Source organism: Chiloscyllium punctatum, chromosome 15 (assembly GCF_047496795.1).
Source record: "Chiloscyllium punctatum isolate Juve2018m chromosome 15, sChiPun1.3, whole genome shotgun sequence".
NCBI lineage: Eukaryota > Metazoa > Chordata > Chondrichthyes > Orectolobiformes > Hemiscylliidae > Chiloscyllium > Chiloscyllium punctatum.
This window is the reverse complement of record NC_092753.1, coordinates 102,368,577-102,383,240: the sequence shown is the minus strand read 5'-3', so window position 1 is coordinate 102,383,240 and position 14,664 is coordinate 102,368,577. Positions and strand designations below refer to the sequence as shown.

General features: G+C 50.5%; 1 protein-coding gene across 2 annotated transcripts in view; it reads left to right on the top strand.

The window, feature by feature from the left end:
• The window catches only part of LOC140486532 (cytochrome P450 2J1-like), a 117,853-nt gene that overhangs the window by 8,970 nt on the left and 94,219 nt on the right, over positions 1-14,664 (top strand). For both annotated transcript variants that reach the window (XM_072585802.1, XM_072585801.1), the window contains exons 2-3: positions 14,103-14,265; positions 14,353-14,493. In XM_072585802.1, coding sequence (XP_072441903.1) covers positions 14,103-14,265; positions 14,353-14,493 — 304 coding nt within the window. The remainder of the gene's footprint in view (positions 1-14,102; positions 14,266-14,352; positions 14,494-14,664) is intronic.

Genomic DNA, 14,664 nt, shown 5'->3' with positions numbered 1-14,664 from the left:
TTCACCGTCTGAAGAGCTGCCCATGTCCTCCTCGTGCAGCTGCTGTTTCCCCCTTTGCTGGGAGGTTTTGGGAACCTGGTGGGTTTTCTTTTTCCTGTTTTTTCACAGGTATCTACTCCTCTTCCTTCTTCGTTGCCTCCATCTATCCAGCTGGAGCTTGGGTCAGCTGCTGTACCTCTCCCCGTTGGCTGCCGTCTAGTCCGCTGCAGCCTGTCCTTCCTTCTGGGTGCCCCCAGACTCTGTTTCCCTGCTGTTTGGGTGGACCTTGCTGATCTCTGGGGGTCCACGACTCACATTGCCATCCCTCCTTCCAGTCCTTGGTCAGGTGACCCTCCTGCTTCCTGTTCCTGCACATGGTCACCTTACAGCCCACTGCCGTGTGTCCTGACCTCCCGCAGGTTCGACACACTTTAAGCTGCCCTGTGTGAGTCAGGTAGCCCTTGTTCCTTCCGATTGTGAAGCTGGAGGGTCGGTGGAGAATGTTCCCACTGGCATTGACCCTCAGGGTTACCCTGACCTGCTGTTGCTGGTCCAGATCCTGAAAGGGTCGAATACATCAGTGCTTTCTCCCTCAACCTGTACGTATCTTCTCAGGAAGGTCAGGACGTCAGCTGCTGGGACGTGGGGGTTGTACACGTGGACTGCAGCAACCCAACCCCTCTACACAGGAAGCACACACAACAGGACCGCTGACAAGGTGGAGAACAGACGCACCCCTTCCTTCTCCTTAAACATCTTCAGAACTCACACAGCTTCACACCCCTGAAGGTCACACCAAAGTCAACCACATTGGGGAAATCCTGCAGTTATTTTTATTTTATTTCAAAAACATACATTTTCCATGAATATTTTGATGATCAATATAATTGGCCAATGCCACACATCAGCATAATTTTTTTTTTATTTCAAAAATATACTTTATTCATAAATGATTTGATGGTCTGTACATTGGATCATGCCATACATATGTCCATATTTACAAACACAGATTCAACTTTATTCTTGTCCTTTACAATCCTGTGCATTTTTTCAATCTTGTATATATACATATATTTGGCTGAGGCATCAGCAGAGCCCAAAAAAACGTCTGTATGGGCCCCCTGTTCTTCTTTCGGCAGGCCGATCTTACACGGTGGTCTTTCCCCACCGCGCCTTGGCGGCAGCTGCCCCAAGCTTCAGCGCGTCCCTCAACACGTAGTCTTGGACCTTGGAATGTGCCAGTCTGCAACACTCGGTCGGGGTCAACTCCTTCAGCTGGAAGATCAACAGGTTTCGGACCGCCCAGAGAGCGTCCTTCACCGAGTTGATGATCCTCCAGGCGCAGTTAATGTTCATCTCGGTGTGAGTCCCGGGGAACAGGCCGTAGAGCACGGAGTCCCGCGTCACGGCGCTGCTCGGGACGAACCTCGACAAGCACCACTGCATTCCTCTCCAGACTTCCTCTGCATAGGCACATTCCAGAAGGAGGTGTGTGACAGTCTCGTCCCCCCCGCAGCCACTTCGAGGGCAGCGTGCGGTGCGGCAGAGAGTCCGGGCGTACATAAAGGATCTCACGGGCAGAGCCCTTCTCACCACCAGCCAAGCCACGTCTTGGTGCTTGTTGGAAAGTTCTGGCGATGAGGCATTCTGCCAAATGGCTTTGACAGTCTGCTCAGGGAACCGCTCGACAGGATCCGCCCTCTCCTTTTCCCGAAGGGTCTCAAGGACGCTACGTGCTGACCACTTCCTGATGGACTTGTGGTCAAAGGTGTTTTTCCTCATAAATTTCTCCACGAAGGACAGGTGATACGGAACGGTCCAACTACTCGGAGCGTTCCGCGGCAGCGAGGCCAGGCCATCCTTCGCAGCACCGGGGACAGGTAGAACCTCAGTACGTAGTGACACTTGGTGTTTGCGTACCGGGGATCCACGCACAGCTTGATGCAGCCACACACAAAGGTGGCCATCAGGGTGAGGGTGGCATTGGGCGTGTTTTTTCCCCCATTGCACCGGTCTTTGTACATAGAGTCCCTTCGGACCCGGTCCATCTTTGATCTCCAAATGAATTGGAAGATGGCCCGGGTGACTGCGGCGGCACAGGTCCTGGGGATAGGCCAGACCTGTGCCACATATAGCAATACTGAGAGGACCTCACACCTGATGACCAGGTTTTTTCCCGCGATGGAGAGCGACCGTTGCCCCCATCTGCCTAGTTTCTGTCTCATCTTCCTGATCCGCTCCTCCCAGGTCTTGGCGCACGCCCCAGCCCCCCCGAACCAAATACCCAGCACCTTCAGGTGGTCAGTCCTGACGGTGAAGGGGATAGAGGATTGGTCGGCCCAGTTCCCGAAGAGCATGGCCTCGCTCTTGCCTCGGTTTACCTTGGCCCCCGAGGCCCGTTCGAACTGGTCGCAGATGCACACGAGTCTGTGCACGGACAGCGGATCCGAGCAGAAAACAGCGACGTCATCCATGTACAGGGAGGCCTTAACCTGCAGGCCCCCGCTGCCAGGAATAGTCACCCCTCTCAGGCTCGCATCCTTCCTGATGGATTCGGCAAATGGCTCTATGCAACACACAAACAAGGCGGGTGAGAGGGGGCATCCCTGCCTGACTCCAGATCTTACAGGGAAGCTATCTGATTCCCACCCATTGATTGAGACTGCACTGACAATGTTGGTGTAGAGCAGTCTGATCCAATTTCCGATTCCCTCCCCAAAGCCCATTTTGGAGAGGACATCCCTCATATATGTATGCGATATCCTGTCAAAGGCTTTCTCCTGGTCCAGGCTGATGAGGCAGGTGTCCACCCCCCTGTCCTGCACGTAGGCGATCGTATCCCTGAGGAGTGCGAGACTCTCAGAGATCTTCCTGCCCGGTACAGCACAGGTTTGGTCCGGGTGGATCACCGATCCCAGAGCAGACCTGACCCGGTTGGCGATGACCTTTGACAGGATTTTGTAGTCTGCATTTAACAGTGAGATCGGTCTCCAATTTCTAATTTCCTCCCTCTCCCCCTTCCGCTTGTAGACGAGGGTGATGATGCCTTTCCTCATGGATTCACTCATGGTACCTGCCCGGAGCATACTGACATACACCTCCAGCAGGTCCTGGCCGATCAAGTCCCAAAGAGCGGAATAAACCTCGACCGGTAAGCCGTCGCTTCCGGGAGTTTTATTCTTTTCGAAGGACTCGAGGGCCTTGGTCAGTTCATCCAGAGATAGCGGCTGGTCCAGCCTCTCTCGTGTTCCGTCATCTAGGACCTCCGTGATAGAGGACAGGAACGACTGGGAGGCCGCGCTGACGGTCGGCTTCGAGTCATACAGGCTGGCGTAGAAGGATTTGCTGATCCTCATGACGTCAGCCTGAGATGACGTTACCGAGCCATCTTCTTTCTTCAGGCTGCTGAGCACGGAGCTCTCTTTGTGCACCTTCTGGAAGAAGAAACGTGAGCACGTCTCGTCCTGCTCCACCGAGCGGACCCTGGACCGGAAGATTATCCTGGAGGCCTCCGAGGCAAAGAGCGAGGCTTGCTGGCCCTTCACCTCCTTGAGGTCCTCCGTGACATCCACCCCCATCGTCTGCAGCAGGAGCAGGTTCTGCATACTTTCCTGGAGCTGGGACAGTTTTCCCCGCCTCTCTCTCGCCTCCTGGACACCTTTGAGGATAAAGAACCTCTTGATGTTCCCTTTTACCGTTTCCCACCAGTCCGCTGGAGACTCAAAGAGGGGCTTCACGGTTCTCCAACCTGCGTAATCCCTCTTGAGCTCTTCGATGTTTTCCGGGGTCAACAGCTTAGTGTTCAGTTTCCACGTTCCCTTGCCCGCCCGCTGTTCGTCCTGTAGGTGACAGTCGGCCAGCAGGAGGCAGTGGTCAGAGAAGAACACCGGCTTGACGTCGGTGGATCTGACCGAGAGCGTTCGGGACACAAACAGGTAATCTATCCTTGAGCGGATAGACCCGTCTGCCCGTGACCAGGTGTATCTACGCTGCGCTCCGTCTGCAGGGGCGCTGAAGACGTCGTGCAGCTTGGCGTCTTTGACCGTTTCCCTCAGGGCCCTGGACGTAGCGTCCGGTTTACTGTCCCCCCCGCCGGATCGTCCATCCGCATCAATGATGCAGTTGAAGTCTCCGGCCAGAATGACCGGCCTGGACATAGCCAGCAGCAGTGGAAGCTGTTGCAGGACGGCCAACCGTTCACTCTTACCCACTGGGGCGTACACGTTGATTAGTCTCACGGGACCGTTTCTGTATTTGACGTCCACGACGAGGAGGCGCCCGCCCACCACTTCCTTAACCTCGGAGATGGTGAAGTTGCCTCCCCGCAACAGGATACCCAGGCCGGAGGCGCGGCTATCGTTGCCCCCCGACCACACTGACGGCCCGTGGGCCCACAAGCTCGACCATCTCCTGTAACTGCTGAGGTGCGGTATCCCACACTCCTGCAGAAACAGGATATCGGCTTTGACGTTGGCCAGGAAGGCCAGCGTTGAAACACATCGCGTAGCCGCTTTAATGCTACGCACATTTATGCTGGCAATTTTAAACCCCATTTTAACAGTTTACGGGGTTACCAGTGTCCATTTTCTTCTGGTCTTGCTCCAGTGGGGTAGCTGCGTGCATCCCCGTGGTGACAGCAAACTGCTGGACCTTCCCGGGGCTGAGGTAGTTGTCCGGCTCCACGCTGGAGTCATTTCCCCGCTCTGGTGTCATCATGTCAGACCCAGGGTCCGCATCGCCCCGTTCTCCATCTGACAGCAGGGCTGTCACTGGGACGCTGCTCCCAGTTCCCTGGAGCTGTGGGCCGGTGGGTACCCCTTGGTTCTCACCGGGTAGGGGGAGGCCTTCACCCACCCCCTCAGAGGGATCGTCTTTCCTTTCTTGGGCGGTGTTGCCCTCCTTTCTCCCCACGGCGCTCTGCCTCTTCCTCCGGAGGCGACCCTTCTTGCGCCCGTCCTCACCCTCAGAGGAGCTGCCTGTATCCTCCTCTTGGAGGTGTCTCTTCCCCCTTCGCTTGGTGGCTTTGGGGCCCTCGAGAGGTTTCCTTTTCCTGTTTTTAACGATAATCCACTGCTCTGCCTCCTTTGATCCCTCCTCTTCCATTTCCTCCGTCTGTCTTGCAGGAGCTTGGGTCGGCTGCTGCATCTCCCCGCTGTCGGCCCCATGCTCCTCTACAACCTTCCCTTCCTTCTGGGTGCCTCCAGGCACCATTCCTTTGCTGATTCGCGGTACCTCGTTGGACTTTGTCGGTCCGCGGCTCGTGTTGCCACCTCCGGCCATCTGTGCGTAGGTGGCGGCTCCTCGTCTTGGGCAGGCCTTGTACATGTGGCCCGCCTCCCCGCACAGGTTGCAGCTCTTTTCCTCCCGACAGTCCTTTGTCAAGTGACCCTCCTGTTTGCAGTTCCTGCAGATGGTCACTTTGCAATCCACCGCCACGTGTCCCGACTTCCCGCAGGTTCGGCACACTTTGGGCTGCCCTGCATATGTCAGGTAGCCTCTGCTCCCTCCGATTGCGAAGCTCGAGGGTGGGTGGAGGATGTTCCCACTGTCATCGGCCCTCAGAGTTACCCTGACCTGCCTCTTACTGGTCCAGATCCCAAAGGGGTCGATCACATCAGTGGCTTCTCCCTCGACTTGGACGTACCTTCCCAGGAAGGTCAGGACATCAGCCGCTGGAACGTAGGGGTTGTACATATGGATTGTAACAACCCGGTTCCTCTGTGCAGGAAGCACACACAATGGGGTCGCCGACAAGATGGAAAACAGCGGCTCCCCTTCCTTCTCCTTGAAGACCTTCAGGAGCTGTTCGCACTGCTTCACGCTCCTGAAGGTCACATCGAAGTAGCCTGCCCCAGGGAAATCCTGCAGGCAATACACGTCTGCGGCTGCAAGGCCGCAACACTCCAGCAAAACTTTCTTCACAAACACCGTCCGATCCACCGGTGTGTGCTCCTCCACCTTCTTCACAGTCACCCTGACTGTGTTCCGAATGCCCTGGCCTGGGCGGCGAGTGGCTGCTGAGGCCATAGCTCTGAGGTTGGCTGGTCCCTGAATTGGCGTTAGGCCGAAGCCAGCATGAAGATCCACCAAGAGCAGGTCAGCACAACCAAACGATCCTCCAACGGCCAATCACGATCCAGCGATGGTCTCCAGCAGCTACGACGACTCGCAACACGACCCCCGCAGTACTTCCACCGCCAGCACGCTTCTGCTGCGTCGAACCTCCAACACTCGAGCAGAATCTCTTCCTCTGGTCCTCAGGAACAACACATATTCCGAGCCAAAAGGCCGAGAAGCAGGTAATACACAACAACTGTTTGGAATCCACTGAACTCAAGCTAAAGGCTTGTGGGTTGACTGGTGTATGCTCCTCCATCTTCTTCAAAGTCACCCTGACTGTGTTGCGAATCCCCTGGCCTGGGCTGTGGGGAGGTGCTGAGGCCATAGTTCTCAGTGGCTTGTCCCTGAACTGGTGCCAGGCCAAAGCCAGCATGAAAATCCAGCAAAAGCAGCTCAGCACAACCAAATGACCCTCATAACGTCCAATCACATCCAGCAATGATCTTACCTAGCTCTGATGACTCACAACTCGACACCCATTCTGGTAAGAACAGACACTTGATCATAGCCAAAAGGCCAAAAACCTTCTCCTTGTTTTTTTTAATTTCAAAAATAAACTTTATTCATTAAATATTTTGATGTTCTGTACAGTTGGGCATGCCATACATACGTAAACATTCCATTTCTTTGCATACAGAGATCAGAATTTATCATTTGTATATACAGGTCTGTACGTTTATCAATCATAAATCCATATATTTAGCTGAGGTGTCATCGGTGACCAAATGATTGCGTGGGCCCCCTGTTCTTCTTAGGCAGGCAGATGTTACATGGTGGTCATTCCCCACCTGCCTCAATGGCAGCTGCCCCAGGCTTCAGCACGTCCCTCAACAGGTAGTCCTGGACCTTGGAATGTGCCAGTCTGCAACACTCAGTCAGTGTCAACTCCTTCCGCTGGAAGATCAACAGGTTTCGGACAGACCAAAGAGTGTCTTTCACTGAGTTGATGATCCTCCAGGCACAGTTGATGTTTGTCTTGGTGTGCGTCCCAGGGAACAGATCGTAGAGCGAGGAGGCTGGGGGAGCACAGCAAGGCAGGCAGCATCAGGAGGGACAGGCAGGAGGCTAGGAGAACACAGCAAGGCAGGCAGCATCAGGAGGGATAGGCAGGAGGCTGGGGGAACACAGCAAGGCAGGCAGCATCAGGAGGGATAGGCAGGAGGCTGGGGGAACACAGCAAGGCAGGCAGCATCAGGAGGGACAGGCAGGAGGCTGGGGGAACACAGCAAGGCAGGCAGCATCAGGAGGGACAGGCAGGAGGCTGGGAGAACACAGCAAGGCAGGCAGCATCAGGAGGGACAGGCAGGAGGCTGGGAGAACACAGCAAGGCAGGCAGCATCAGGAGGGATAGGCAGGAGGCTGGGGGAACACAGCAAGGCAGGCAGCATCAGGCGGGACAGACAGGAGGCTGGGGGAACACAGCAAGGCAGGCAGCATCAGGAGGGACAGGCAGGAGGCTGGGAGAACACAGCAAGGCAGGCAGCATCAGGAGTGACAGGCAGGAGGCTGGGAGAACACAGCAAGGCAGGCAGCATCAGGAGGGACAGGCAGGAGGCTGGGGGAACACAGCAAGGCAGGCAGCATCAAGAGGGATAGGCAGGAGGCTGGGGGAACACAGCAAGGCAAGCAGCATCAGGAGGGACAGGCAGGAGGCTGGGAGAACACAGCAAGGCAGGGAGCATCAAGAGGGATAGGCAGGAGGCTGGGGGAACACAGCAAGGCAAGCAGCATCAGGAGGGACAGGCAGGAGGCTGGGGGAACACAGCAAGGCAAGCAGCATCAGGAGGGACAGGCAGGAGACTGGGGGGAAAATGAGGTAAAAACAAAAACTGCAGATGCTGGAAACCAAATACTGGATTAGTGGTGCTGGAAGAGCACAGCAGTTCAGGCAGCATCCAACGAGCAGTGAAATCGACATTTCGGGCATTCCTGATGAAGGGCTTTTGCCCGAAACGTCGATTTCGCTGCTCATTGGATGCTGCCTGAACTGCTGTGCTCTTCCAGCACCACTAATCCAGTAGGAGGCTGGGGGAACACAGCAAGGCAGGCAGCATCAGGAGGGACAGGCAGGAGGCTGAGGGAACACAGCAAGGCAGGCAGCATCAGGAGGGACAGGCAGGAGGCTGAGAGAACACAGCAAGGCAGGCAGCATCAGGAGGGACAGGCAGGAGGCTGGGGGAACACAGCAAGGCAGGCAGCATCAGGAGGGACAGGCAGGAGGCTGGGGGAACACAGCAAGGCAGGCAGCATCAGGAGGGACAGGCAGGAGGCTGGGGGAACACAGGAAGGCAGGCAGCATCAGGAGGTGAAGTTGATGTTTCGGGTGTAACCCTTCTGGATGGATAGCTGGCACTGAAATGCAATAGTAGAAAGTTGACGAGACAGTGAGTTAGATGTTCCCTTTTATTTCAGTCTTTCATGTGAAATCACATCCCAAAATTACAAGAAAAAGATAAAAATATCAAGGAAAATCAAACATGTGATTTTTAAAATCCAATTCCTTTGTACTATCTGTACCAATATTTATTGTCCATTCCAAATTGTGCCCAAGAAAATAATGGTGAACCACATTCTTCAAAGGATTTTAAGGTTCAAGTACAAAATTATTTAAAGTTTTCATCACATGTAGATAGTGTGGTTAAGAAAGCTTTTAGCACACTTGTGGGGGAGAGAGAGAAAGAGAGAGAGAGAAAGAGAGAGCACAGAAATTTCTCAGACCTATGAGTACAGGAGTGGGGATGTTATGTTGAGGTTGTACAGGACATTGGTGAGGCCACTTCTGGAATACTGCATTGAGTTCTGGTCACCCTGTTATCAGAAAGATATTCTTAATCTGGAGAGGGTTCAGATTACCAGGATAGAACATGGGACATAGAACATTACAGCGCATTACAGACCCTTCGGCCCTCGATGTTGCGCCGACTGTGAAACCAATCTGAAGCCCATCTAACCTACACCACTACATAATCCTCCATCTGCCCAATGACCATTTAAATGTCCTCAAAGTTGGCGAGTCTACTATTGTTGCAGGAAAATCAAACATGTGCTTTTTAAAAAACAAATTCCTTTGCACTATCTGCACCAATATTTATTGTCCATTCCAAATTGTGCCCAAGAAAATTAACCACGCTCTTACTACTCTCTGAGTAAAGAAACTACCTTTGACATCTGTCCTATATCTATCACCCCTCAATTTAAAGCTATGCCCCCTTGTGCTAGCCATCACCATCCGAGGAAAAAGGCTCTCCCTGTCCACCCTATCTAATCCTCTGGTTATCTTATACGTCTCTATTAAGTCACCTCTCAACTTTCTTCTCTCTAATGAAATCAGCCTCAAGTCCCTCAGCCTTTCCTCATAAGACCTTCCCTCCATACCAGGCAACATCCTAGTAAATCTCCTCTGAACCCTTTCCAAATCTTCCACATCCTTCTTATAATGCGGTGACCAGAACTGTACACGATACTCCAAGTGCAGCCACACCAGAGTTTTGTACAGCTGCAGCATGACCTCATGGCTCCGAAACTCAATCCCTCTGCAAATAAAAGCTAACAGACCGTATGACTTCTTTACAACCCTATCAACCTGGGTGGCAACTTTCAGGGATCGATGTACATGGACACCGAGATCTCTCAGCTCATCCACACTACCCAGTACTCTGCATTCCTGTTACTCCTTCCAAAGTGAATCACCTCACACCTTTCCACATTAAACTCCATTTGCCGTCTCTCAACCCAGCTCTGCAGCTTATCTATGTCCCTCTGTAACCTGCAAAATCCTTTATCACTGTCCATAACTCTACCGACCTTAGTGTCAACTGCAAATTTACTAACCATCCTTCTACACACTCATCCAGGTTATTTATAAAAATGACAAACAGCAGTGAACCCAAAACAGATCCTTGCGGGACACCACGAGTAACTGAACTCCAGAGTAAACATTTCCCATCAAACACCACCCTCTGTCTTCTTTCAGCTAGCCAATTTCTGATCCAAACCGCTAAATCACCCTCAATTCCATGCCTCCATATTTTGTGCAAAATCCATATTTTGTGTAGGGAACCTTATCAAACACCTTACTGAAATCCATATACACCACATCAACCGCTTTACCCTCATCCACCTGTTTGGTCACCTTCTCAAAGAACTCAATAAGTTTTGTGAGACACGACCTACCCTTCACAAAACCATGTTGTCTATGTTGCTGGGAATGGAGAGTTGAGTTATGGGGAGAGGCTGGATAGGCTGGGCGTAGAAGGTTGAGAGTGGCCTTATAGAGACTAATAAGAGCATGAGGGGTATAGTAAAGTGAATGGCAGGTGTAACTAAGGTGGGGAATTACAAGACAAAGGTCATATTTTTATGGTGAAAGGAGAAAGATTTAAACAAGACGGGAGAGGCCATTTTATTTTACACATAGAGAGTGGTTCATGTGTGGAATGAACTTCATCAAAGAATCCCTACAATGTGGAAACAGGCCATTTGGCCCAACAAGTCCACACCAACCCTCTGAAGAGTATCCCACCCAGACTCACCCTCCTACCCTATCGCTTTGCACTTCCAATGGCAAATCCATCTAATCTATACATCTTTGGATTATGAAAGGAAACCGGAGCACCTGGAGGAGATCCACGCAGACATGAGGAGAATGTGCAAACTCCACACAGCCAGTCCCCGAGGCTGGAATTGAATCCAGGTCCCTGGCTCTATAAGGCAGCAGTGCTCACCATCATGCCAACTTTCAGAGGAAGTGGTAGATGTGGGTACACTTACAACATTTGAAAGATATTTAGATAAGCACATGAATAAGAAACATTTGGAGAGGTATGGACCAAGTGCAGGTAGATTGGACTATTTTAGCTTGTGATCACGGAGGTGATGGCTTAGTGGCATTATCGTTGGACTATTAATCCAGACACACAGCTAAATTCCTGGGGAGCTGGGTTCCAATCCCACCATGACAGATGGGGGAATATTTGAATTCAATAAATATCTGGAATTAAGAATCTAATGATGACCATGAAACCAATGTCGGAAAAGCCCATCTCGTTCATTAATATCCTTTAGGGAAGGAAAATGTCATCCTAACCTAGTCTGGTCTCCATGTGACTCCAGACCACAGCAATGTGCTTGACTGTGAAATGCCCCCAGGCAATTAGGGATAGGCAGCAAATGCTGCCTCGCCAGCGATGCCCTCATCCCATAAATAAATAAAGGATTATGGTTGCTATGTACTGGTTGGACCGAAGGGTCTGTTTCTGTGCTGTATGACTCTATGAGTCTCTTAAGTTTTAAAGAAACTCTACAGTCTTCTTTTACATGAGTAGTCATGATTTGGAGATGCCGGTGTTGGACTGGAGTGTCCAAAGTTAAAAAAACTAAAAACCAGGGAAAAGATGACATATAAGAGTTAGCTAACTACTCATATAAAGTTAAAAATCACACAGCATCAGGTTATAGTCCAACAGGTTTAATTGGAAGCACACTAGCTTTTGGAGCAATGCTCCTTCATCAGGTGATAGTGGAGGACTCAATCCTAACACACCAAGGACATGCAGGTCCTTGGACTCCTCCATCGCCAGACCATAGCAACACGACAGTTGGAGGAAGAGCACCTCATCTTCTGCCTAGGAACCCTCCAACCACAAGGGATGAACTCAGATTTCTCCAGTTTCCTCATTTACCGTCTCCCCACCTCGTCTCAGTCAAATCCCTCGAACTCAGCACCGCCTTCCTAACCTGCAATCTTCTTCCTGACCTCTCCGCCCCTACCCCCACTCCAGCCTATCAGCCTCACCTTGACCTCCTTCCACCTATCACATTTCCAACACCCCTCCCCCAAGTCCCTCCTCCCAACCTTTTATCTTAGCCTGCTGGACACACTTTCCTCATTCCTGAAGAAGGGCTCATGCCCGAAACGTCGATTCTCCTGCTCCTTGGATGCTGCCTGACCTGCTGTACTTTTCCAGCAACACATTTTCAGCAGAGAACACAGGGGGCCAACACCTTCAACATATTGTCGAGCTATCACCCATTGTTAACAGCTAACCTGAGAATGCAACTTTTTTTAAAAAAAAGATTTTGTGATTTACACATGAAAGAAGTGAAACTATCACTGTATTCTAATAGATAAAAGGCTTAACAGACAATCAATTTTTCAATGTATAATTTCAGTTACATCACACTGTAAATTTTTGCTATAAATTCTGTGTGTTAGGATTGAGCCCTTCACAATCACCTGATGAAGGAGCGTCGCTCTGAAAGCTAGTGTGCTTCCAATTAAACCTGTTGGACTGAAACCTGGTGTTGTGTGATTTTTAACTTTATATGAGTAGTTAGCTAACTCTTAAATGTCATCTTTTCCCTGTTTTTTAGTTACCCTTTGCTTGTTTTTAAAGGCTTCCCAATGATTAGATTAGATTCCCTCCAGTGAATCAGTGAAACAGGCCCTTTGGCCCAACCAGTCCACACCGACCCTCTGAAGAGTAACCCACCCAGATCCATTTCCCTCTGACTAATGCACCTAACACTATAAGTAATGTAATATGGCCAATTCGCCTGACCCACACATCTTTAGAGTGTGGGAGGAAACTGGAACACCCAGAGGAAACCCACACAGACACAAGGAGAATGTGCAAACTCCACACAGTCAGTCACCTGAGGCTGGAATTGAACCTGCAACGCTGGTGCTGTGAGGCAGCAGTGCTAACCACTGAGCCACCGTGCTGCCCCAATCATCTGGCATCTCACTGATCTTCACCACATGACGTGCTTTTTCTTTTGCTTTTATGCTGTCCCTGCCTTCCCTTGTCAGCCATGGTTACCTCATCCTCCCGTTGGAATTTTGTTCTTCCTCTGATGAATTTCTGCTGTACCTCCCATTTAACCCCCAGAATCTCCCACCATTGCTTCTCCATCATCCTCCCTGTGATGCTCCCCTTTCAAACAACTCTGGCCAGCTCCTCCCTCATATCTTGTAGTTACCTTTACTTATTATAATGTCATTACATCTGATTCAATGTACTCCAACTCAAACTGGAGGGTGAATTGTATCATATTACGATTACTGTCCCCAGAAGGTTCCTTTAACTTCAGCTTCCTAATCCAGTCTACGTCGCTACACTTCACTGAATCCAGAATTGCCTGTTCCCTAGTGGGCTATACCACATGGTGTGCCAAAACATCATCTCATAGGCATTCTGCAAATTCCCTTTCTTGAGATCCACTACCAACCTGATTTTCCCAGTTCACCTGTGTACTGAAGTCCCCCATGATTACTGTAATTGTGCTGTTCCCACTACCCCACACCCCTCCAAACTCTGGCATAAATGGTCTCCCCTCCAGACTTCACTTCAGCTCTGATGAAAGTCATCTAGCTTGGAAACGTTAGCTTACTCTCTCTCCATGGATGCTGTCTGACCTACTGTGATCTCCAGCATTGGTTGTTTTCAGTACAGATTCCACCATCTACAGTAATTTGTTCCTGACTTTTATATCTCCTGATTTATTTTCTTCCCCACATCCTGACCATTGCTAAGAGGTATGTCTATAGCTCTCATCAAGGGCTTTTCTCGCTTTGCAGTTCCTTAACTCTACCCACAAAGATTCTCTGCCTGCTTGCTATCAATTTCATCTCATTCTGAACTAACAAGAAAACTACCCCTGTCCCTGTCCATCTGCCTGCCCTCTCGATCGGCTTTACAGTTGCCATGTTGTCAGCATTGTAACTTCATGAAGTACCTTATTTGAATTACAGACTTTGCAAAAATCCTCTCATGGTTTGTGGGAGTTACAAATGGACCTGTATCTACTGCCTGTCCCTTGCTGCCCACAAGGAGATGGTGTTGAACTGTCTGCAGTCCACGGGTCTTCCTGACCTGGTGCTGCCCAGGTGTGAAAGCAGATCTTTCAGATGGGGTTAATGTTATATGCTGTTTTATGTGGAATCTCTGCCTATTGTGCACTAATATTGTGATTTTAAAAAAGATCTCCTTTCTGTTCTAAAGCTGGGAAAGAAATATGGCAATATATTCAGTTTGAATCTGGGAGGAGAGTTCTTGGTGGTATTGGATGGTTACTCTATCATTAGAGAAGCATTGGTCCATCATGGGGAAGTTTTCTCTGCAAGACCCATTTCACCATTATTCCTGCAACTCAATGGCTCACATGGTGAGTGACAATCCTATTCCCACCACCCACTTCCTCAATCCATGTATCTGACTCCCCTTTTAAAACAACCCATCTTTTCTTTCCCAGGGATTACATTTTCCAATGGCAATGAATGGAGAGAACAACATCACTTTGCTGTGTCACATCTCAGAAATCTGCTCGCTCAGGTGAAACCATGGCTCGTGTCTGAGGCCCGAAGGCTGAATGGAAGATTTGCAGAACATCATGGTAATTCTGTTTCAGAAAGGACCTATCAAAGGGATTACAATCCTTTAGATTTTTCTGCTTGATGTTATGCCAAAGAAAAGAACATTTGTATTTCTGATGTACCTTTTAACACTTAGGATTTCCTTTACTGCCAATGTTTCTTTCACCAAATATCATTACTGATGTAATGTC